Genomic DNA, 22,828 nt, shown 5'->3' with positions numbered 1-22,828 from the left:
AGAGCGGGCGGGATGGGTGGGGGAGGACCCTGCCAGAGTGGAGTTGGAGGCGAGACGGGAAGCCGCAGGCCAGACTCCTCTGAGGCGGGGCTAGATCCGGCCACCTGTTGGTTGGTCACTCAGGCACGCGCCCCCCTCGAGGCTGGCGGTGGGAGGCTTCCCCCGTGAAGGGAGGGAACTCCCCGTCCCGCCTCGGCTGCTCCTCGGCAGGCCCACCTCTCCCCGTTTGTCAGATGGTCATTTCTTCAGCCTCCTCGAGCTGTCCGCCCGGTTCCTCTCCGGCTCTGTCACGCCCCTTGGCGGCAGTCCGTCCTCCCCAGTGTCTCCCCCACCGGCCTGGGCGAGCCCCAAGCCCACGGTGGCGATCCGTGGGCTCTGCCGCGCCTGGCCGCAATCCCCGGGAGCCCCCCATGGCTTCAGGCGGCCGCCCGCTTCCCTTGGAGGCCCCCAGCACCCAGAGGCAGCACGGGACTCGCCTGGGCTCACCCAGAAGGAGAGAGGAAGCCGGGCAGGCACAAGGGCTTCCAAGTACTTTATTCCCAGCCGGCCACCGGCCAGATGGCACAATGGCTCGGATGGGTCACCATCCGGGAGTTTTCCGGGCCCCCCAGCCAGCCGACGCCCAGAATAACTCGAACCCCAACATGCAGCAGCCTCGGCAGCCAAGACTGGAGAGAAGCAGCTTCAGCTGAAGCCGGCAGACTGTTATCCCCAAGCGGGAGGCAGACACAGGCCAGGGATGAGCAGAGCCCCTGGGCCAAGCGGGTTGGGGGCGGCTTTCCAGCAGCCTCGAGGAAGTGGGGGGAGAGGCCAGGCCGGCTGGAGCACTCTTCCTGGCTGCCCCTGACCCGGGGGCTGATGCCTGGCAGACACCGAGGCCTGCTGGGGACCACTTGGAATGACCGGAGGGCGCCACGCTCCTCCGCCGGTGCTCGGCCCACCCGAGGGGGAGGGAGAGCCACCCCAATGTCCCTTGGAGACGTGGGAGGAAGTGACTTTCCCAAATCCCTGGGCATGGCAGACACGAGGGCCCCTTGGCTCTGACCCCACACGGGCCAAGCGCTGGTTCGGGGCACGGGGCACGAGTCCTCCAGCTGCAAGGAGTCCCAAAGCCTCCACGGGAAGAACGGGGGAAGGCTCAGCGATGCAGAAAAATGGCGGCACAGCCATGTTGGCAGGACTGGCTTCCTCCTGTCTTCTCTGGAAGGCCCTGGTGCTCCAGAGACAGATGTTGGGGGAGGGGGGGGGGCAGGGACAGCCAGTCAGCCCATCTCACAGCCCCAGAGGAAGCCACCCCGACACCTGCTTTGCAAATGATTGATTGTGACACGTGTCACCATCCTGGCCTGCCAGGGCTTGGGGAACCATCGAAGCAACAAGCTATGCCAGCGTTTGCCCGAGCAGCCCCGGTTTCCTTCCAGTCACCTCCTTCCAGTCACCTGGACTGGCGGCATCAGCGGTACCCTGGGAGCAGCTCCCTTAGGAAAAGAAAGGGCAAAGAGGGAAGGGCGTGTTCCACACCTTAGTCCCCCACATTGGGCCCCGGCCATTCCGGGCAGGCTGTGACGGCACCTCCCGTGCCCGGGACTTTCTACAGCTAACCCAGGTGGCATCGACAGCTCCCCAGGGCAGCTTACCTGAGGCTTTGAGGCAGCAGCTGGGGGTTTCACAGGCGGAGGTGGTGGGGGAGGGCTAGACGTCGGCTTGACCACCTGAAAGGCACAGTCAGAACCCTTGAAGAATTTCTCGCCACCTTTGCCGGGCCAACTCCCCCAGACAGCGCCCAGGGCCCGAGGGTGCAGCCAATCCCAGCAGGGAAGGTGGACGGGGCCGTAGCCAGTGGCTCAGAGCTCCGGGCCTGGGCGTGGGAGGTCCTGGGCCCACATCTGGCCCCAGAGAGGGCCAGGACAGCCCCCAACTGAGGGAAGGAATCCTTGGGCCAGGTAGGGCTAGGCTAGTGTAACCTCTCCAAGGTGGGCAGAAAGAAGGAGGCAGCTTTGAGCCTGGCACTGGGGCTGGGCGGCCTGAGACGCCCTGGAGGAAGATGTCAGAAGTTGGTTCTGTTTATGCCCTCCCACCCCGACACGAGACCAGGAAGGGTGGATCAGAGAGGGCGCCTGGGTCCGCCCTGGTCCCCAGTGAGCAAAGCTAGAGTGGGCAGGGCCGCTGCTCCTTGCAGGCCCAGAAGGCTTTGGTCTGGGGGAATCGGAGAAGACCAAGACAGCGTCTGCCCAGGCACGGTGCCAGCTCCAAGGCTTTCCTTACAGCCTGGGAGCTGCGCCCCAATGGGTTTGCTCGGTGTTCACCTCACCTGCTTGGGCTTTAGCTCAGGCAGGGGTTTGCTGGGTGCTGCAGGCTTGCTCTGAGGGAGAGGAGAGAATGGCATTAGGGAGCAGCTGAGCCATCCGGACTCTACCCGCTCCCCACCCCCCCAGCTTCGCCCTCCCGTGGGCCTGAGCTGCTGGCGTGGACGGGCACTGGCTGGCTGGCTGTGACCCCGGCCTGCCCTTTTTGGCAAGCTTCTCCTGGCCACAGATCTGAGCCCAATGATGGGGCTGCCCATTCTGCACCACGAGGGGGGCTGATGACTCGTGGAGAGCTCCCACTAAAGCTCAGACGGGCCACGCAGGGAAGCTGCCCTGAGCAGGGGCCGTGGGTGCCACGTGCACATTCCACACGGGCCCTTGGGCAAGTCCAGGCTCTCCGTGTCTTTAGGGGCCCCCCTGGGGACCAGGGACGGCTGGATTATTTCCGCTTCTGACGATCAGGCCCTCCCCGAGGAAGGTCGAGCCCCTCCGGTACCCTCTGCCAGCTTTTATCAGAGAGGCCGCCTGGCCACGGCTGCTCCGAGCCGCTCTCATGGCTCACCGGCGGGGGAGCCTGCTTGGTGTACACGGGCACTTTGAAGGCCGCTGCAGGAGGCTGGAGGAGAGAGGAGGGAGGGTCAGAACATGTGCTCCAGGGGGCTCGGGCATCGCAACGGCTGGTCTGGATTCGGCACGATCTTCTCTCCTGGGAAGGAGGGGCTCGGTGCCAGGCCCTCCCTGCACCAGGAAATCGGGGGCCCCGGCCCAAATGGCTCCTCCAGAGGCCCCCACTCCACATCTGTGCCCTCCTGGCTCGACTCACCACAGGGGGCGGTTGTTTAGGGACTCCGGGATCCAAGGGCGGATTTGGGTGCTGGGCAGCAGGCAGGGGAGGAGAGCTCGGCCCCGGGGCCTTGCAGCCGCCCTCTCGGAACAAGGGATTGGCCAGGCCAGAAGGACTTTGGGTGGCGATTCTCCTGAGGGAGGTGAAGGGCGAAAGCTGGGCTGAGTGGAGGCCTTGATTGCGTTTAGGCCCCAGGCACCCTCCCCTCACGTGAGCACATGCGAGCACACACCAAGACACAGGCACGTGTGTAGCCGCGTGTCCCAGACCCCCACCCCAAGGGCCTGAGAAGCAGGGGCGTCGCTGGGAAACATTCCTCTGAGGCTCAGCCAGGGGACGTGACTTGTCCAAGGTCACTCACCAGGAACTTCCTGGCTTCTCTCCCCACACCGCCCCCTGGGGAGGTCCCCGGTTTCCCCTCTCCTCCCCCTGGCCAAAGCCACAGGGCCCCAAGTGGTCCTCACCTCTTCTGGATGGGGGGCAGCGTGCGGCGCCTGCAGAGCACGAAGGCCACGCCGACAAGCAAGACCAGGACGGCTCCAGTCACCAGAACGCCCACCAGCACCCCTCGGGCCCCTTGGGGGGAGAAGCGAGTGTGGAGGCACCTCCCGTGGGCCTGGTGCTTTAAGGCAAACCCTCTGCGCCCGGGACGGCGGAGGCCATCTCTGCCCTTGCGCGTTGACCCGCCAGAATCAAGGCAGAGAGCACAAGAGCTGGGGCCGGCCTATGCGGCACCCCCTCGGTGGCCTCCTCCTCCATCTTGGGCGTTCCCTTGACCTCCCGCAGCCCTCCAGGCCCCCCGGGGTATCGGTGCCCACTCTGCTCCCCGCTCTGCCCCACAGACACTGAGACAGCAGGCCCGTCCGCGTGGTGCTGGCGGCTCGGGGGGTGGGGGATGGTGGGACGGCCACTGCTGGCTGCTCGGGCTCACCGCGGACCATGCCCAGGCCCGTCCCGGGCTGCCTCGAGGCGGCCTGCCTGGCGCCTGCTCCCTGGTCGCAGGCCTTTGCTCGTGGGAGGCCCCAGCCCAAAGCGGCCCTAAATTCGCCGGGCCTCACTACCTGGGGCCGCGTCCGTCGCTCTGTGTCGGCAGTCCGGCGGAGCCCAGCCCGGATCACAGTGGCATTCCCTCTTGTGGTTGCAAACCTGTAACGGCACGAGCAGAGCACCGGAGGCTGAACGCGGGCCCAGGCCCGCCAGGCACGTGCCGCACTTGGCGTCGCCTCCGAGAGCTGCTACACCGGACTCTGGCCAGTCCGTAAGCATTTAGTGAGCGCCCACTGGGTGCCAGGCCCCGCTCACACGGAGCTCCCAGGCAAAGGCTTCCTGGAGGAGGAGGCGGATTTCAGCGAGAGGGCAGGGGGTGTTCTAGGCCTTGGGGCTGGCCAGGAGCCCAGAGAACATGCCGGGGGGGAAAGGATGAGAAAGGGAGGAGGGCCAGCCCGGGAAGGGCCTTGAATGCCAGATGGAGCAGCTTGGAGAAGACAGAGAGCCCCTGAAGTCCTGCGAGTGTCCACCCTGAGCTGTAGAAAAGTCCCTGCAGTGGCCGAACGGAGGCTGAAGTGAGGCAGGGGGACAGCCCGGCTGGGAGGCGATGAGGGCCTACACCAGAGGGGAGGAGGGGAAATCCAGAGGCCACCCTACTGGGCACGGGGTGCCCGCTAGTGACAGAGACGCTTTGCGGGCAAACTCCCGAGTTCTGGTTGGGGCCTCTGGAGTCTAAGACGTCTCGTGGACGCAGAAAAGGGAGACTGGAGAATCGCGCGCCTTTCTTGACAAAGCAACGAGAGGTTCGCCATTTACTTCAACAAAGTTCCTTCTCTTGAGGCAAACACGATGAAGTGACTTGACCAGGGTCACACAGCTAGGAAATGTACGAGGCCAGATTTGAAGCCGGGAAGCTGAGCCACGCAGCTGCCCCGTCAACATCAAGACGGCCGTGAAATCCATGAGAGCCGACGCGCTCGCCAAGTGAAGCCGTACAGAGGGAGAAGAGACCAGAAGGAGCGACGGAGGAGGACCAGCAGAGGGAGCCCCAAATCCAGATCTCTTCGCTTTGGGGGCCCCGGTGACTCCTCTGTACAAATGGGGATCAGCCGCCACTGACCCGAGGCGTGATGACCCCTAGAGAGCTTCGCATTCAAGGAGCTGGGATTGTGGAAAGCCTCCCACTGAGCCCCTCTTCCAATGCCTCCGTGTCGCTGCGCTCGGACTCTTGCCACGGCCCGCGAGGCCGCCAAGGCTTGGGGTCCAGGCCCAGCAGCAGACCGTCTGCCCGTTGGCAGGCTCGGGCTCGGCCGCTGAGTAGCCGGACCAAGAATCCCGGAGGCGCCGAAGGAGGCCTGCAGGGCCCGCAGTCCCAAGGGCCTCCGAGACCGCTCGGCCTGCCTCGGGCACACCGCAGGGGGAGCTCAGCAGAGCAGGAATGCCCAACGGTAACGGATGGGATGGCACCGGCTGCCTGGACCCGAGGCGCACCTGTCGGGAAGGATGTTCTGAGCGCCTGCTTCGTGCCAGGGACTGGGCTAAGCACTCGGCAGAGATCATCTCGTTTGATCTTCGCAACAGCAGCCTCGGCACGCAGGTGCCACTGTGACCCCCAGTTTACAGTTTACAGAAAACTAGACAGACGTGAAGTGACTTGCCTAGGACCGCAGAGCTAACAAGCATCTGAGTCTGGATTCGAACTCGGTTCTTCCTGCCTCCATGGCCAGCATTCTATCTACTGGGGCTCCCCCAGGCTGCCTTGGCTTCAGGAGAAGATGCTAGGACGGGTGAAGGAGAAGCAGTAAACAGGGTCTGAGCCTGGAAAGGGGAGAAGGGCTAGTCCGGGAAGCCGAGAATTCTGGCATGTTCCCGAGATGCCGCAGAACACGAGACACCAAGACGAAGACGTGTCGAGGACGCGGCAGAGGAGAACCTTCCCGGTGAAGGGAGGGTGGGCACAGGCCCGGGGGACCTGCTCGTCCTCCAAGGGGAGAAGACACTAAAGGCTGGCGGCAGTGGCGACTCCTCGCTCAGGGGCCGCCGCCGCCGCCGCCGCCACAGGGAGCGAGGGCCACGAGGACAAGATGCAAGGCCAGGTGGAGGAGGACGGCTCAAAGCCTGAGTATTCGCGAGAAACCGAAGAGCGCAGGGCCCAGGCCACGGGACGAGCGCAGCCCCCTGCCCGTTGCCTGGTGAGCTCCAGGGATGGCAGAGCTTGTTGCTCTACTCTTAGAGACGATGACCAGGACCGAGTCAGAGGAGCCTGGGAAGATGGTGCGGAGGGAAGCTGCGACAAAACGGAGCCCGTCTGCCCCAAAGAAGAGACGGGGCCCCGCCTTAAAGGAGGGCGAGGGGAGAGCCAGGCGAAGAGCGAAGGCGACCCGGGAACAAACAACTCGGCGGAGGGAAAAGCGGTCACGAAGCACAAGAGAAATAATGAACGGAGACCAGAGGGCTCAGCAGATCTCGAGTGTTCTAGAGAGGAGGGGAACAGCCGCCCACGCGATCCGAGAAAATGGAGGTGGGAAAGAGCCGGGTCCTGGGACTCCCCGGAACACGCCGGGAAAGCCACACGGCACAAGGAGAAGATGGCCCGAAACCCGGGGAAAGGCCGATCGCCTCCGGGGAAAGAAGGGTTCCAGAGCAAGCGAAGCAAGGGCCACCGGGGACACTATGGGCAGCTTTGATTCCAGAACGTTCCCCCGTGCGCACAACCAAGACGAGGAAAGAAATGGCTGGTGGGGCCGTGTGCAAGGAGAGAGGCTGATGAAGGGCGGGCGCGCGCCCTTCCGAGAGATACAGGCAACCGGGGCAGATGTGGAAGAGAGAACAGTCGTTCCCCCGCTGGCAGGAGGTCAAAGAGGATGAACGGGCGGCTCCCAAGGGAGGAACTCCAGCTTCTCTCTGGCCAAAAGGCCAACGGAGGGGCCCACCCCGTTGTGTCGGTGGTGCCACCATCATGGGCCACTTGGGCCACTGCTGAGCCTGGGCCCCAGAGAGAGCCGAGGAAGAGGCCGGGCTAAAGCACCGAGAGCAGCCAGAAGCCGGAATTAAGGGGGCGCCCGTCGATTAGGGAACGGCGTGTGCTCAAAGCGATGGAGAAGACTAGGAAAGGGAGGAGGGAGATGGTCCGAGCCAGGAGGGCGACTGGACCCCAGCAACGGCGTCCGCGCAAAGCTAAGGCCGCCTCGGCCGCCTGGGCCTTCCGAGGAGCGTCCCGATGAGGACGTCACCGACATTCACGTCGAGGGACGTCTCAGAAACCGGCCCCGTCGGGACGTGGCCGTAACTCCAAAGAAGGCTTCCGGGGCCTCGTTCAATGTGGCCGGACTCTGGAGATGGAAGGTGGCCAGGAGGGAGCGGCTCAGAGAGATCTGCCGCCCAACGGGGCCCGTTTGAGATGCCGGGCCCGAGGCGGAGGCGGTGGGGAAGCCTTTGGCTGGGGTTTGAGACATCTACTCCGGAGCGTGGACGGCCGAGGAAGAATCTCAGCCAACGGCGTGTCCCTGCCCCAAGCGGGCACAGAAGACGGAGCGGCGGCGGGCAGTGGGCCGAGGAGGAGGAGGGGGAGAGGGGAGGAAGGCTGGCGGGTCACCTGAGACCAAAGCCTAGAGGGCAGTGTGGCCGGGGGGAAAGAGGGAGAGGAGGCTGCCACGAGCAGGAGCCACATGGAGGAGGCCCTGGGACTCCCCGGACAGGACAGTCTCTGTCTCTGCCACAGACGCCGCACGTGTGCGTGAAACTCACCCCGTGGTCGCTGCACTGGCTGGAGCAGTTCTTGGCCCCGTAGACTCGGAGGTCCTGGCAGAGCCCGTCGTAGCAAACCTAGAGGGAGAAGAGGGGAAGATGAGAGGGGCAGGTGCGCTGAGGGAGGAAGCGCCCAGGATGGGCCAGGCCCCACCGCTGGACAGACAGAGGAGGCTACAGGCCACATATTTGTGCCAAGGGGCTCAGTGCCTGTGGCCAAGTCTTTTCCCTCTCAGAGTGGCTACTTGTGGTTCTGAATACTGCGATTTTGTCAGGGAAAAAGAGGCGGAGCCTGGACTTTGAATCAGGCCTCAGACCCATGGCTGGCTGGGACCTGGGCCAAAGCACTCTTAACGGCTGCCTGCCCGCCCCAGTTTTCTCACCTCTCAAATGGGCGTGATTTTAACGTCCAGCGCTGGCCTCCCAGATGAGGTCAGAGCTGGAGTGAGTCCGGCACCAATGCTGCCCTGTCCCCAGCCCGAGGTCCCGAGGCTCTCTCCACCCCGCCCCCCTCTCGGGGCCGGCTCACCATCCGCTCGCCGCACTTGGTCCCGGTGGCCACCTTCTCGAAAGGCTCATTGTCTTCCCCCTTTGCCATCACGGTGCACGGCACCCGGTTGACCAGAGTGATGGTGCAGTAGGCCCTGTTGGTGCTCGTCACTCCGGCGCAATGGAGGACCCCACACTTGTCGAAGCTGCGGGACGAGCCCTTCCATTCGAGGGGGCCGGGATTCCCTCCCCTCCCTGCCTCGACTGCCCCAGCAGCTCCCGGGTGGGGCCTCCCGGCTGGGGCCTCCCGGCTGATCTCGTGTGGGGTGTGGCTGCCACGGGGGCCCTCGTTCCAGACTCACCTCCCTCGGGATGAGGCCGAGCATCTCGGCTGGACGTGGAGCGAGAAGCACTTATCGGAGGCCACGTAGACACCTGCCAGGGGAGGGAGAGGAGGCAGGCCGGGATCAGGCGAGGGGCAAAAGGGGGCATCAAAGGGCCCACTTCTTGGTGTGGAGCAGATCTAAGAGCTGGAAGGGAGCTCTCCAAGGTGAGCTGAACCAGAAAGCCCCTGGCACCCCCATCTGGGCAGAGATGCCTCTGCCCCCTCTGTGCCAGCTTGTCTCGGGCGGGATGTGCCCTCCATCATTCCTCTGGGGCCGAGGCCAACAAGGGAGTCCCCAAACATGGCTCTTGTGTCCTCTAGGCTGAACGTTCCCTCCAGCCAGCCGGATCACTGGCACCCTCTTCTGGCCACTCCCCAGCTGTTCAGGGCACTGGAGCCCACAAGAAGACGGGGCCCCCCTCGCCTCCTGCTCACACGCAGCCCCAAAGCACATCCGTGTTGTTCAGTGGCTCCGGCCCGAAACGGTCCACTAAAGCCCCCAGATCTCTTCCAGTCCGGCTCTCCTAAGTCTGACTCCAGCTGTGCATTTTGGGCCGGTCCCATGGCCTGAGCCCATAAGCACCCCTCAGTTTCCTCATCTGTACAAGGGGATGGTAACACAGGTTAGGGCCTCAACAACTTCAGGGCTCTCTCGAGGGAGACTTCGCTCTCAGGTCTACTCATTCGTGCCACGGAGAAAAAAGTGGTCCAGCCCAGGTCCCGCGCGGCACTCTGTGCACGGCACTCCGTGCACGGCAGGGCTCCCTCCTTCCACTTGGGGCCCCCCATTCCGTTCTGTCCACACCAGCCCCCTGGTCTTCCTCAGGCCCACAGAAGGGCAGAAAGACTTTTGGACAACCGACGTGGCACCCACTCTATGACCCTGCCACGGCCCGAGGGCCTTGTGATCCTGATGGCGGACGGGGCGGGTGCTGGCTGGTGCTCTCTGGCCAACCGACGGCTGCTCCCCTTTCTCACGGCTCCCAGAACGCCGAGAGTGCTGCCAGGGCGCGGGTCAGTTTAAGGCCTGCAGACCGCGCTCTTCCGTTCTCTACCTCGGGTGGCCGGCCAGGCCCCTCGCCCTTCTCCAGCCCTTTAGGACCTCCTCCCCCACTTTCCGGGGGCTCCTTTGGGGTTCCCATCCTCCAGGCCTTAGTCTGACCTGCTCACCCGGCTGGCCCTAATCCCTGTGAGCTCCCCGCCTTGTGCCTGGCATCTCCAGCCCGGGGGTCATTCTCGGCAGGAAAAAAAGGCCCGAGCGAGCCGCGTCTACGGAGCCGCCACGGGGCCCTCTGTGTCCTCCCCTCCCTTCCCCCGGCCACCCCTGGCCTCACTCCTGGAACGTGGATTCCTTTTTAACTTCCCCACGTCCTGGGCCGACACGTCTGCGGAGCTCTTTCCTCGCACCCTTCGCCGAGGCCTTGGCACGCACTCGGACCCGGAAGAGCCCCATCTTCCCTCGCCAGCCCGAGCGGGCACAGGAGCGGCCTGGCTCAGCCCCTCGGCGGGAAGCCCGCCCGCACTCTCCGGCTCACCTGTGCCCCAGAGGGCCTGGCACTGCCGCTGGTACGTCGGACAGGCCCCGTTGTAACAGTAACCATCCGGGCAAGGAGAGCCGTTTTCTCGGAAGACGTCCTCCGGACACTCGCCCCGCTGGCCGTCGCAGTACTCGGGCAGGTCACAGTCATCCTGAGCCTCGCGGCAGGTCTCGCCAGCCTGCATCACCTGAATGGATGCCAGTGTAGACACGGGCATGCCGGGGCTGCCTCAGCCTCCTCAACTGTCCCCAAAGTCTTCGCCCGGTTCTGTGTCCTCCCACCAGCCACTGGCTTTTCCTTCACCTGCCAGCAGCCCTGCCAAGGGGTTTCCACAGCCCCGTCCGGAGCCCCCTCTCCTCTGAATGGATGCCACGTGGCTGTGGGCAGCGAGACCCCATCAGCCCCTGCCTTAACCCCCTGCGACTCGTCTCGGCCCATCTCTCCCTGAAGCCCCCGGGCCCATCTGGGCTCCGACTCGTCCTGGGTAGTTCTTCCCACACTGGCTCCTCCATGAAGTGGGAGACCTGTAGAGTCTTAGCCAGGGGCCTGGCACGCAGCAGGCGTCTAATAAATGCTTGTTGGGTGTTTATTGACAGCTTTCCTTTTCACGTCCCCCACGTCTCCTGACTCTGCTGTGGCGTTCGAGGCCTTTCTCTCCGTTCTCAGCCTCGCTGGCCTCCATCCTGTGCGCTGCATCCCCCCCCCCCAATAAACCCTCACCTTCTGTCTTAGGCTCGGCACTGAATTGGTTCCGAGGCAGAGGAGTGGCAAGGGCCAGGCGATGGGGCTGAAGTGACTTTCCCAGGGTCACACGGCTAGGAAGCGTCTGCACCCAATCCCTGTGCCACCCCGCTGCCCCCCTGCCCTGGGTCCTCTTGGTTTCTCTCTCTCCCCAGCCCTTGCCCCCGGCTCTGTGCCGAGTCCCTTCCGTCTCTCTCCCCCTCCCCACGGCCCCACGATCATCTCTTGGGGGTGGCCGGTCCTCCCTCCCTGCCCCTCTCGGACCTGATGGCCACCTGCTCCAAACGGAACAATCCAGATCGTGCCCTGTATGTACCCTGAGCTCCTCTCTGTCTGGGGGAGGCAGCAGCTTCCTTTCAGACCTTCGCGCCCAGCTTTGTAAGCTCTGGGTCGCCCCTGCCTCTGCCCCCTCCCTCGCCCCCGTGCCCCCTAGGCCGCCTCCTCAGTTTCTCAGAGGCGCCACCCCCAGGACTGCTGGGAAAAGCCCCGCACGGGTGCCACAATGAAATGCCCGCTCCCTCTCCTTGTAGTGGCCGTGGCACGAAGGGCAGAAGCAGAGTGTCTGCTCAGAGGCTGGCGAAGGAGGAGAGAAATGCCTACACACATGCCCCTACTGAGCCAACAGGAAGAAGACCCGGAGCCTCCCAGGAGACAGGAAGAGGCAGGCCTGGCCCCAGAAGAGCAGAATGGACCAGAGAAGAGGCTGGGCCGGGCTGGGCCAGGGAGCCGGCCCTCACTAGCCCAGCGGGGCGAGGCCATTGGAGAAGGATGGCACGAGGGGACGGCTGCTCCCTCGGGCAGGAGGAGGGAGGAGAGGGAGCCTTCAAGGGCTCAGAGCAAAGGCAGCTCTGGACTAGCCCAGTGGCTGCAAGCCAGGACTGCCTGGAGTCACAGGAGGGCCGAGGATGAAGGGCCGCAGTCTGGAGGGGACGTCCCGGGGGTGGCCCAAGAGGCCTGACTTTCCCACAACGTGCCCACAGGACAGAAGGAAGGGATGAGGCCCGGGAAGAAGAGTAGGGGACCAGCCGGGGCGAGGCTGAGGCTGAGCAAGGAGGCTGACCGCCTCCCCTGGACCAAACTGTGGGCAGGCGGGCGGGTGGGATGACGCCGACTGAAGCCCAAAGTGGAGAAGCCCACGTCTTCTCCCCTGAAGGTCGAACCCCGGGCTCTCGGGGGGTCTCCGGGCGGGCCTGTCCGTGGGCCATGCTTGCCCCTAGCTAGGCACAGGCTTCCTTCTCCTTCCCTTCCTTCCCAGCAGCCATCTACGGCCGCCTCTAAAGCTGCGTGCCTCGACTTTTCTGGGGAGAGGTGGGGGCCTCCACCTGTGTATCCCCAGACCCCACCTTCCCTATTCTCATCGCTCCCCGCGCGTCCCTGGATGTGCAAGGCCTCTGCATGGATGGATGCTGGCCACAGAGGCCTCCTTACCTGGCAGTCGTGGCAACATTCTCCGTGAGCACACGTGGCGCCCGTGGCCAGTCTGCATGTGGTGGCGTTACAGCAGTGGTTTGTGCACTCCTGCCACAAAGAAAGAGGCGCGAGCCTGAGAGGCCCGTGGCACGTGGCACGTGGCAGCTTCCTAAATTCGTGCCAGGGCTCTCCGGCGAGAAGCCCCCCAACAATGCCCTGACCTGAATTCTGGCCCCCGAGGCCCCCCCCCCAGCTTTAGAAACCCTCCTCCGTGCCCTCCAACATGGCCTTCGGGGCCAGGAAACGTCCGCTGGACGAGGCTGACGCCGGGCGCCAGGCACAGGCCCTGACAAGAGGTGGGAGGGAGGAGCCCCGGGCCGGGCCCCCGGCGGCCCTCCTTCGACAGGGAGCCTGCCCTGTGCCGGAGCTCCTGGCGTCCGGCTCTGCCCGACTGCTGGGGAGCCTCTAAAGGCCGGATGGAAGCCTCCCGCTGATGACCTTCCCAACTAGCGCTGGGGCGCAGGCCGGACAGGAGGGCGCCCGGCGGTGACGCTCGGCCCGGCCTGCCCACGCACCTCTGGGGCGCCGCAGTCGCACTCTTCGCCTCGCTCCACAAACTTGTTTCCACACACGGGGCCTCCGTAGATGTCGTCCAGCTTCGGGGAGTTCGTCAAGCAGCTCGCCTGGAAGATGTTACTGCCGACGAACGTCTCCAGGTTGTGCCTGCTGCAGGAGCTGAACGTTCTGGGGAAGATGGCGCTGCCAGAGAGGAGGGAACCCGGCCGGGGAGGCCCAGGTGCGGTCACAGAGCTCACGCACCCTCAGGGGCGGGCAGGGGGAGTGGGGGGGGTCCCTGGGCAAGCCTGGCCTGGGGAGCCCCAGCCTGGAAACGGCCACGTCTGGCCTGGCCTGGGGGTAGGACCCTTCGAGAAACTGGATCTTCCCCCGAGGCTCCGAACCGCGAGGAGGGCCTGCCTCTGCTTCCGGATGAGCCTGGGGCAGGGGCAGCCCTAGTCTGGGCTCTGAGTAGACCGTGCCCGGCTGGCAACGGGAGATGGGCCGGGCTTGCCATCTAGGCCAATTCTCTAGGTCCTCGGGAGCGCCACCCGACGAGAGGAAATCTCTGCCAATGGCGGGGGGGAGGGGGGGCGCGGAAGCAGCCGGACAGCCCTGAGGTCAGAGCCGCTGGCCTCCCCCACAACGGGGCGGAGGAGGGGCCGCTCAGCCTCGCCATCCCCATGGAGGCAAGCTTGCGGCCTGCCCTACCTGAGACTGGCCGCCATGATGCAGCCTCCATTCCGACTGGGCGCGTGACAGTAGCAGCCGGGGATGCTCTCGTCGTGGTCCATGCCAAGGTTGTGTCCCATCTCGTGAGCTATGGTCGATGCCACTCCGATTGGATTGTCATTGTGGTCCTCCAGGGGAGAAGAGAGGGAGGGAGGGAGGCCTTGGCACACAGCCTGGCCCCTCTCTCGGAGCTGGGGGTCCCTCAGGCCTCTTCTCTTCCATTGAACTGCCTGCCGGGGGCGGGGGGGGGGGGGTCCGGGGACGAACCAGGGAACCTGCCCTTCAGGCTCCATTGGGCAGGGGAGAGAAGCCATTCACGGAAGTCGCAGCTCCCTTCCCTCCTTCAGAGAACATCCCCCACGGACGCCACGCTGGACCCAGAAACAGGGACGTCGACGCTCGCCTCACCCAACGTGCACCCGCTCAAGTCTTTTTTATTTTTAACCCCTCACCTTCCCTCTTGAGTGCTAAGGGTGGGCCACGGGGGTCAAGTGACTTGCCCAGGGTCACACAGCCGGGAAGGGTCTGAGGCCGGATTTGAACCCAGGACCTCCCGTCTCTAGGCCTGGCTCTCCATCCACTGAGCCGCCCAGCTGCCCCCCCACTCACAAGCCTTGAGCAGGCGAGGCCTCGCTTTTCAGGCTCCCTCCCAGACACTCACCTGGTTCACAGCCCCTGAGCCGGCGCTGCACATGGAGGCCACTCTGGCCAGCCCCACTGTTGTTTTTTCAAAATCCACACCCCTAGGAGAGAGGTTATCAGTGACACCCCATGAGTCCGGGGCCCGGGAAGGCAGCGATGGCCACGCCTGAACTCCTCCTCCTGGAGGTCTGGCGCTCGGTGGCCCCCTCCCTCCCCATCCGAGCTGCAGTCGGTCCTCTCTCCTCCCGCCCAGCTTCCGGCCACTCTCAAAGGGCCACCTTTCCCTCGAGAGGAGGCCGCCTGCCCCACGACACCTCGGGCCGCATGCTCTTTGGCAACGGGCGGAGGCCAGGTGGACGGACCTCTTACCACAGACCTCCTGCCCAGGAGGCCTGGAGGAGGCCCAAGGAGCCGTGGAAAGCCTCAGCACCCCAAGGTGCCAGAGAGAGCGGGGCCCACCCACCAACTTCCAGGCGAAGGTTTGAGTCATTCACTACGAGAACGGGCGCGGTGGGTGACGTGGCGTCGCGTCGCCAGCCCTCCCGGAGCCACGGAAACGGCCACCTTCAGGTTGGCAAAGCTCTTGCCTCGATACTTCTCGATGACCCCCTTTTTACAAACGTTCTCTTGTCTCCGGCCCTTCCCCACCCGAGGGCGCCAGCACCCTGCCCGAATTCAGCGGCGATCTCTGGGCGTCTCCTTCTCTGCCTTGGGCTCCCCCAGCCGCAGCCTCGTCCTCTCCACTCTGGACCGCAGTCTCGCAGGACGCTCCTGTCTGGGCCTCGGGAGTCTCCCCTCACCAGACTCTCCTCCTCCCAGCCGGGGGGAAGTTCTGGCAGCACCTGCCTGGAGACTCTCCAGACCCCCGAGGCGGGCGCAGAGCCAGAAGGCCACGGGGCGGCCCCCCCCCCCCGGCCACAGGCCCCTCATCGCCCTCCGTGTCTCGGGCCGGCCCGGCACTCACGTGATCAGCTGGGCGTTGTCGTGCTTCTTTCGGGGGACGAGCACTTGGCTTCGCCACCTGAGGAAGTTGTCCAGCGTGGCTTCGGGGCTGCTGCTGACGTGGGCCTGGTCGCCCGAGTTCCACATCTCCAGGCCAATGAGGACCACACGGAAATTGAGCTCCTGGTAGAGCTGCGAGGGCGGGGGTACGAAGCGCCGTCGGAACCTCGGCCCACGCCGGGCTTGTGGGAAATGGACTCTGGGCCCCTCCCCATAAGGAGCTCACCCTGTCCACGTGGTTCACGATCTCCTTCACCCGACTCCGTACGGCCTGGCGGCTCCCAATCTTCACCCACTGGGGGAGGAAAGCGTCCCCCGGTGAGCATCTCCCCCAGACCCCACCCCGGGGGAGCGTCGCCTCCTCCCCCCTCTCACCTCGGCATGATCCACCACCACAAAGAGCTCCACGTAGCGGGTCTCCCTCGAGACGGCCCCCGATTTCTGAGGAGAAACAAGGGCCCGAGCTCCAAATAGAGGGAAGGCCTGCGGCCGCGTCCTCCGCCAATCCCCCACCTTCCCCTGGCCCAGGGGAGCCCTTGCGCTGCCTTCGGTCATGGTAGGTGAGCTGCCCAGAGGCCCGGGTTCAAATCCTGCTGCTCTGGCGTCTCTGCTTGGCCCCTTCACCCTCCGTAAAGTGAGGGGCCTGGGCACCCTCCGCTCCCTCCGTGTCCCCAACCCCGGCCTAGAAATGGGCACCGAGGCGCCCGGCCCGGCGCTTGCTCCCGTTCAGAGGCCCTCCTGGTCAAGGGCCTGGACGCGTCCCTCACTGGCCCTTCTAGCTGTCAGCCAGAGCAAAGAGAAAGCCCAGGTTCCCGGGCCGGGGAGGCAGCCCCTCCTCTGGCCGGGGCCCCAGGTGTCCAGGACGCCCCTCTCTGCCTCTGACTGGGCAGCCTCAGACTGTCTACAGATGGCACTCGCGCCTCTCTCTCTCGAAACCCGTCCAGATGTCCAGCTGGCCCAATTCCCTCATTTGACGGAGGGGAAACTGAGGCCCAGGAAGAGGAGAAGGGACTTGCTGGGGGTCACCACCAGGATTTGAACCCGAGACCAGCTCCCAGGCTGCCCAGTGAGGAGGGCGCAGGGATTGCTGCAGCCGGCCTGGGCCTGGCTCTCTGCCCTGAGCCTCCCCGTCCAGGATCTCACCCAGTTGCGTGGCTTCTGGGCGGCCGCCATCTTGGCTTCCAGGTCCTCCTCCAGGGTGGTGTTGCTGACGCCGCACGTCACGGGCTTCTCCGCGAGCTGCTCCGCTCTGTACACGGCGTGTCTGCCCTCGTGGCCAGCGCCCTGCAGGGGCTCAACGAGGTGGATGGTGGAGCCTGTCTGGAAGAAGCCCCTGCAAGGAGAGACCCGACATCCACTTCCTGCCAGGGGGTCCGGCCCCAGCTGCCAGGGCCCTTCCTGGGCACCCTGGGGAGCGGGGAGGGCTCAAGGCCGCCCCAAGAGAGGCTGCAGACACTGGGGACGAGAGGGAGGGATGTGCCGGCTTCTGGCAGGGGTGGCCACCGGGGCTGCGATTTGTTTAGAACATCTTATGGGCTGCGGGGAACACGGCCTACGTCCGGCGCTCCTCTGCCCCGGGCCTCAGTCTCGTCGTCTGCAAAATGGGCGCAGTACCCTTTCCTCCACTTAACACTCAGGGGAGTCGCAAGGAGTGAAGCCATTCAGAGCCCCGGTTACTCCCACTGGAGGCGGGGAGGTCCCCACCAGGACCCCAGAGGACACGGGCCTTCCCCGAGGGACCGACCTGATTCCCTGGCAGGCGCTGATACTGGCTGCCGAGTCCTGATGCCCCTCAACGTGGCCCTGGTAGAAGCAATGGTCCTGGACGGGCAGCGGGAAGAAGAGACAGAGGGTCAGGGGAGGCTCCCCAGCCCGGCCCCCACGGCCCTTCCCTGTCCCCACCTCCCTACCTGGAGCTCATCGGGCTGCTCGGTCACCTCGGTGCCGTCGGCCAAGCTGTAGGTCTCCGTGTAGTTGGCCCCCGTCAGGTCCCTGCAAGACAGCGAGCGGCTGGCTCGGCTCCCCTCCCTGCCCTCTCCCCGTGCCCGCCCTGCCGGGGGGCTCCCACCTCTCCGAGCTCCGGGCACCCACCCACCTGTTCCTGCGCAGGTGCAGGGTGAAGTTGTTGCCTTTCAGAGGCAGGACGTAGCGGAGGCTCTCCGGGTACGCGGTCTGAGCAGGAAAGAGAGACCCGGCCTTCGTGAGGCCCGGAGTGCCCACCCGCCCTGGCACGGGCCGGGCAGAGATGGGGGATTCATGGGAACGAGGCCAGCCCGGGTCTGGACCTGGATGGCCCCCTGCTCACGTGGGACACACACAGAGCTTCCTCCTGGGGCTCAGCCCGTGGAAGTCTGCGGCTCTCCCGCCCAAACCCAGGCCTGCCAGGGCGCCCTGCCCTCCATCGCCCCTCCAGGGTGGGCCGAGGCCCCTTCTGACTCCTGGCCGGGGCCCTTGGGAGAGGGGCAGCCCAGGGCCTCTGCCTGGAAGAGGCGGGCTTGGAGGGAGAAAGCCTGGAGTCTGGCTCAGGACTTTGCCGCTTCAACGGACAACTACCCTTCTGGGAAGACGAAAAGAGGGAAGCTGGAGAGGCACCCCCAGGGCCCTCATCGCCTCCTATGCCCAGCTCCGGGCCAGCTGTGGGCAGGGCGCCAGGCCAGACAGAGAAGGGACTCGTTCTCAGAGAACTGCTTCGGCCTCTCCCTGGGAGAGGGCAGTGCCAGGGAGGGAGGCGGAAGGCCAGCGCCTGCTCCCAGGAGGAGCCCTCTGGGCAGGGAGGTGGCCTCCAGCCGGTGCCCAGGGAGCCTTCTGAGCCAGAAGGGGCCTTCACCTGGAGGTAGGACGGCGCATGCCCATGAGCCCTGGCTGGCCTGGGTTGGGGTTGGCTGTCCCCAGGGTACAGAGGAGACTGCCAAGGCAGAGTGGAGGGCAGGAAAGACCAGCTGTGGAGGTGCCCGCACGTGGGGGCAGGAGGCCTGCAGAATTCCCCTGTCCTACCCGGGAGACTTCAAAGAAGCCACTCATGAGTGCCCATCAGCTAGCCTATAAAGGGATCCCAGGGAGGGGGCACAAAGACGGCCAGGATGTGGGCCTCCAGCCTATGGCTCGGGGCAGTGCAGGAGGCCAGGAGGCCTAGGGACAGAGCTGTCCTTGGTTCTCGGTGCCCGGGCCTCAGGCGAGCTGCCAGGGATCCAAAGAGAAGCCAAGATCATCCCTGCCCTCGAGGAGCTTCCAGCCACCTAGTCACCGGGGCAGGGCAGTGCCAGGTCTCCCCCAGGGCCTGGCACAGTACTCAGGGCATGGCAGGAGTTTACTAAGTGCTGCCTCGGTCTTATCTGCTGGGACGAAGGCAGACTCCCCATGCCCAACCTCCTGGCCCAGCTGCTACAAGAGAAAGGCGCCAGGGCACAGCAGCAGAAAACAAGGGGGGCCTGGATCCTGGATGTCCGACTCCTGGGGGCAGAGACCTGGCCAGTCCTGCCACCATCCCACCTGCCCCCCCGATTGCAGAAAATGCTGCCGATTTCAGGGGGTAAGACTGAGCGATGCCACCCCAGACTTCTAGCTAAACCTTCTCTTCAGGGGCAAAGCCGCCCCCAGCCAGGGACATGCAGAATTCTGAATTCCAGCCCAAGCGGAAGGACCCCAGAGGAGTCCCTTGAACTGGGCAGCTGAGGCCCCAGCAGCCCCAGGACTGCGGGGCAGAGGGCGCTCAGGGCAGGATCCCAGGCCGGCTGCCTCGGGGCCCAGAACACTAGGACACTTACTGGGGGCGAGGAGAGGTCTCTCCGGGTCCTGGGCCCAGGCAGCCGCAGCGGATACACAATCTCATACTGTTCCACGTGGGCCAGGGGGCCGGGCTGAGGCGGGTGGGCAGAGAGGCCTGGAGAGAGGAGGGCACAGATTAAGATGCAGAGGGGGCAGGGGCAGAGCTGCAGCTGCCTCAGCCTGGGACAAGCATGGCCCACAGTGGGCATCTTCTCCGTCTGCTTCCTGAGGACCGAAGCTCAGGGCAGGAGCAGGGTGGGCGGCTCACGGGGGCCCAGTTTCCTCTCCCCCACTTCCCTTGCAGCCCCAGCATCCTCCCTAGCCCAGGTCATCAGCACTGCAGCGCCTCTGAACCTTCCCACTCGGGCTCTGGGCCTCCCACGGCCGCCGACCTCAGCTCCAAGAGCCCGAATGGAGTCTAACCTCCTTGGCCCAGAGCCCGTGCCAACCGGTGCCTCTGCGGAAGCTGAATGCTGAGGCAGTGAGAAAGGGAAGGCTGCAGCCCAGAGGAATGTGGGGAGGCCCCAGCAGCCCGGAAGAGGAGAGTGGCCACCTCGGGGCTGCCCAGAGCCCAAGGAGCCACCTTCAGTGCAGCTCCACCCTCCCCCGGGGCCAGGGCTCTGCCCACCTGCCCAGACTGATACGCACTCACTCACTCTGTCTCCCTCCCCGGCTCACCATCGTGCCCAAGGCAGCTGACAAGCTGGTGAAGCAGCCAAGCCCCTTGCCGGAAGCCCCGCTAGACAGACCTGGGCCCTGGCCCAGACCCAGGGAATTTCAGGGACACCCAGATACCTCCCCTCCCCACCCCGTTCTGTTTCATGCCCCCCACCCAATCCTGCAGGGCCACATTCCTTTCCTGGGCAGGGAGGCTTTTCCCAGGAGGGAAAAGCAGGTCCTCGGGGCACAGAGGAGGCTGCTTGGCCTCCCTCCTCCAGGCTGGAGGACTCAGAGCATTTGCTGCTGGTTCTCTCTGGGACAGGAGGAGTACCAGCATCCAGGACTAACAACCGACTAACCCAGGGCACTCTGGGCTGGGCTGGGCTGTCCCTCCCCTCCTCTCCAAGGGCAGAATCAGAAATGCAGAGGAAGTAAGTGGGACAGCAAACCTGGAAGTGCCCCCTCCCCCCAGGGAAGAGCAGAAACCTCTCACTTTGCAGAGGAAGTGAGTCCTTCCAGTGGGGGTCCTGACTCCTCTCTACCTCTACTGCACAGCTGTGCTCAGGGCTTCTCCCTCCTGTCTGCCCAAACCGGCCCCCCCTGTCATCTGAGCTTTTGGAACTCCCAGGTTTGCTGTCCTTTAGCCATCGGAGAGTGAATCGATCACATTTCCCTGCCCTTTGCTCCCCCCAAAGGTTCAGGGTCGTCTTTGGCCGAGCATTCTCCCAGAGGCACCGTTCCCAGAGTCCCAGAGCTTTGCTATGTGGCAGCCAAATGTTGAGCTCTTATCCCGACTCAAGATTTGGTCTTTCTGACTACTTCAGTGGCTGACACCCCAAAGGGTCCCCGAGGTGGGAGCTGAGGAAGACCACTACTCACACGCACCCCAGAGAAAGAAGAGGTCTCCCTCTCTCTGTCCAGGGTGCAATGTTCTCATGGAATTAAGCCAGGCTTCCCAGTTCCTGCATGGACCCCTCACTATCATTCATTCCACCACATCCAGATGGGCTGGTGGTCTGTCAGTTTCCCTCATGCCTTATCTCTTATCAATTTCACCTCTGCCTTTAATCAACTTCCTCCCTTGTAGATTTCCTCTGTCACATTTCTGGTTGATTTCACTTCTTACCCCTCCCTCCTCTAATGCTCGGATACCCCACTCCCGGGCAGGCCCTCCTCATGCCTGAACTACTCCTGGCTCCGAAGGCTACCTCCTACAGGAAGCCTGTCCTGCTGCCATTAGTCAGGGACTCTCCCACCCCATCTCGGCCTATATTTTGTACTTCGTTATCTGAACACACACCCAGATTCTCCCACCTCCTGCCTCCAAAGGAGCCCCCTGAGGGCAGGATGCTGGGCTGTCTCCAGACACCTAACACTGCTGGCACTTTGGGGGTGCCTAGGGAATGCCTGTGGCTGGGCAGCTGGATAACGTGGTGGCTGTCCCAGTTGCCATGAGGGTGTGGATGGGAAGGCTGAAGCCTCCCAGGGGACGTAGGCCCAGAGCCCTGGAGCTTTCTGTGAAGAAGAGACGGAAGCTGGGAGACTTCTGGAACAGGCCACGACCATTCTCCGGGGCTTACAGGGGCCACGCAGGGCCAGGACACAGAGCGGGGCCAAGGCAGGTGGGCTGAGGGTCAGCAGAGCTGCCTCTGGCTGGTTGGGCAAGTCTCCGGGGAAGTCCTCAGGCCAGGCCAGGGCTGCCTCTGGCCCAAAGCATCATGGGGCACCAGCCCAAAGCCCTGGACCCAGACCCCCGGAGAAGAGGCTGGGAAAGAGCCCAGAGAGAAGAGCTGGGAGCAGTCCCAGAGGGGAAGGGCGGGAGGGGGCTGCCCATCATCCCGAGAGGCCTACAATGTGCTGGCTATGAGGCAGAGGGCCCTTATGGGCAGGTACAAGCTGGACCAGATAAAGGTCTCTTAGGTCCTTTCCAACTGACATCCTGCCATTTCCTGGGCCTCAGCTTCCTCATCTGCAAAATGGGAGAAGTTATACGTTGGCCTCGCTCCCCCACAGGCGTATGCATCCAGCGCTTGGCACAATGCCTGGACTCCGCAGGCCATCGTAAGTCCCAAGACAGGGCACAGAGAGGGCTCAAACTGGAGAGCAGACCCGCCCCATCCCCCACACTGGACCCCCAGTCTCTCCCTCCTCTTGCAGCCTCAGTTTCCCTACACATGGGATGCAGTGGTTGGCCTGGGTGAGGGCCCTCTCCTGGGCTAACCTCCTAGAACCCTCCTGGGAGAGGAAACAGAGAGGCGGGCCTTTTCTGTCTCTGTCTCTGACTGTCTCTGTCTCTGTGTCTGTCTCTGTCTGTGTCTCTGTGTCTCTGGCAAGGAGGCTGGGCGGGCGGCAGTGGCCCCCCCTTCCCTGCTCAGTTCCCAGAAGCCCAGGCGCTTCCCGGAGGCATTGGGGCCAAGTCCTAAGTCACAGAAGTGTCTCTGGGCCTCAGTTTACTCAGCTGTAGCCCAGCTCATCTTTGTGGCTGGAGCTCCCAGCGGCCCAGTCCCGAGGGGCATCCCAACCTGTGCTGGCTGTGTGGCCTTGGGGGAGTCACTTGTCTACACTAGGCCAGACCACGCCCTGGTATTGCCTTACCCACAGCTGGGGAAGAGGAACCGGCAGCGACCACAGCCAGTAGGGCCCATCCCCCGCCCTCGGGCTACCTCTCCATCCTCCCCTCGAGGGGGAAGTCGCTCCCGGCTCCTCAGGGCTCAGAGGAGGGGGCCGCCTGCCTCCGGGAGGGCAGTGACTTGGCCAAGGTCCCCGGGGCCCAGCGGGATCCGGCCAGCGCTCCCTCCCTTCATCCCTCGGCTCAGCCCCGAAGCCTCCCGGGATGATTCACGGCGGTTAGTCACGGCTCCAGGCCCCAGGAGGGGCCCTTCCCCTCCGTTCCCGGCCCCGCCGGCGGAGAAGATCCCGCGGTCCGAGTGGCTTCCCAGCGCCCGGGCGGGCTCCCCCGCTCCCGCCCTTCCCTTCCCCGACCCCCCCCCCCCCCCCCCGCCCACCGGGGAGCCCCGGGGCGCTT

The 22,828-nt window shown here is 64.7% G+C and overlaps 1 protein-coding gene across 1 annotated transcript in view; it reads right to left on the bottom strand.

Moving 5' to 3' along the window:
- Positions 1-513: 513 nt before the first annotated feature.
- Positions 514-22,828, bottom strand: part of ADAM8 (ADAM metallopeptidase domain 8) — a 22,562-nt gene continuing 247 nt past the window's right edge. The window contains exons 2-24 of the mRNA XM_044660301.1: positions 19,143-19,258; positions 17,474-17,550; positions 17,289-17,370; positions 17,123-17,199; positions 16,522-16,711; positions 15,754-15,819; positions 15,605-15,673; positions 15,341-15,510; positions 14,396-14,477; positions 13,714-13,862; positions 13,023-13,206; positions 12,466-12,555; positions 10,294-10,483; positions 8,736-8,808; positions 8,414-8,579; positions 7,885-7,962; positions 4,212-4,296; positions 3,615-3,726; positions 3,130-3,283; positions 2,869-2,922; positions 2,312-2,362; positions 1,638-1,712; positions 514-1,478 (exon numbers count right to left, since the gene is read on the bottom strand). Of these exons, the coding sequence (XP_044516236.1) occupies positions 1,422-1,478; positions 1,638-1,712; positions 2,312-2,362; positions 2,869-2,922; positions 3,130-3,283; positions 3,615-3,726; positions 4,212-4,296; positions 7,885-7,962; positions 8,414-8,579; positions 8,736-8,808; positions 10,294-10,483; positions 12,466-12,555; positions 13,023-13,206; positions 13,714-13,862; positions 14,396-14,477; positions 15,341-15,510; positions 15,605-15,673; positions 15,754-15,819; positions 16,522-16,711; positions 17,123-17,199; positions 17,289-17,370; positions 17,474-17,550; positions 19,143-19,258 (2,447 nt within the window). The 3' untranslated portion in view covers positions 514-1,421. The remainder of the gene's footprint in view (positions 1,479-1,637; positions 1,713-2,311; positions 2,363-2,868; positions 2,923-3,129; positions 3,284-3,614; positions 3,727-4,211; positions 4,297-7,884; positions 7,963-8,413; positions 8,580-8,735; positions 8,809-10,293; positions 10,484-12,465; positions 12,556-13,022; positions 13,207-13,713; positions 13,863-14,395; positions 14,478-15,340; positions 15,511-15,604; positions 15,674-15,753; positions 15,820-16,521; positions 16,712-17,122; positions 17,200-17,288; positions 17,371-17,473; positions 17,551-19,142; positions 19,259-22,828) is intronic.

This window comes from Gracilinanus agilis, chromosome 2, assembly GCF_016433145.1.
Source record: "Gracilinanus agilis isolate LMUSP501 chromosome 2, AgileGrace, whole genome shotgun sequence".
Taxonomy (NCBI): Eukaryota; Metazoa; Chordata; class Mammalia; order Didelphimorphia; family Didelphidae; genus Gracilinanus; species Gracilinanus agilis.
Note: the sequence above shows the minus strand (reverse complement) of the source record. Positions and strands in the feature narration are given on the sequence as shown.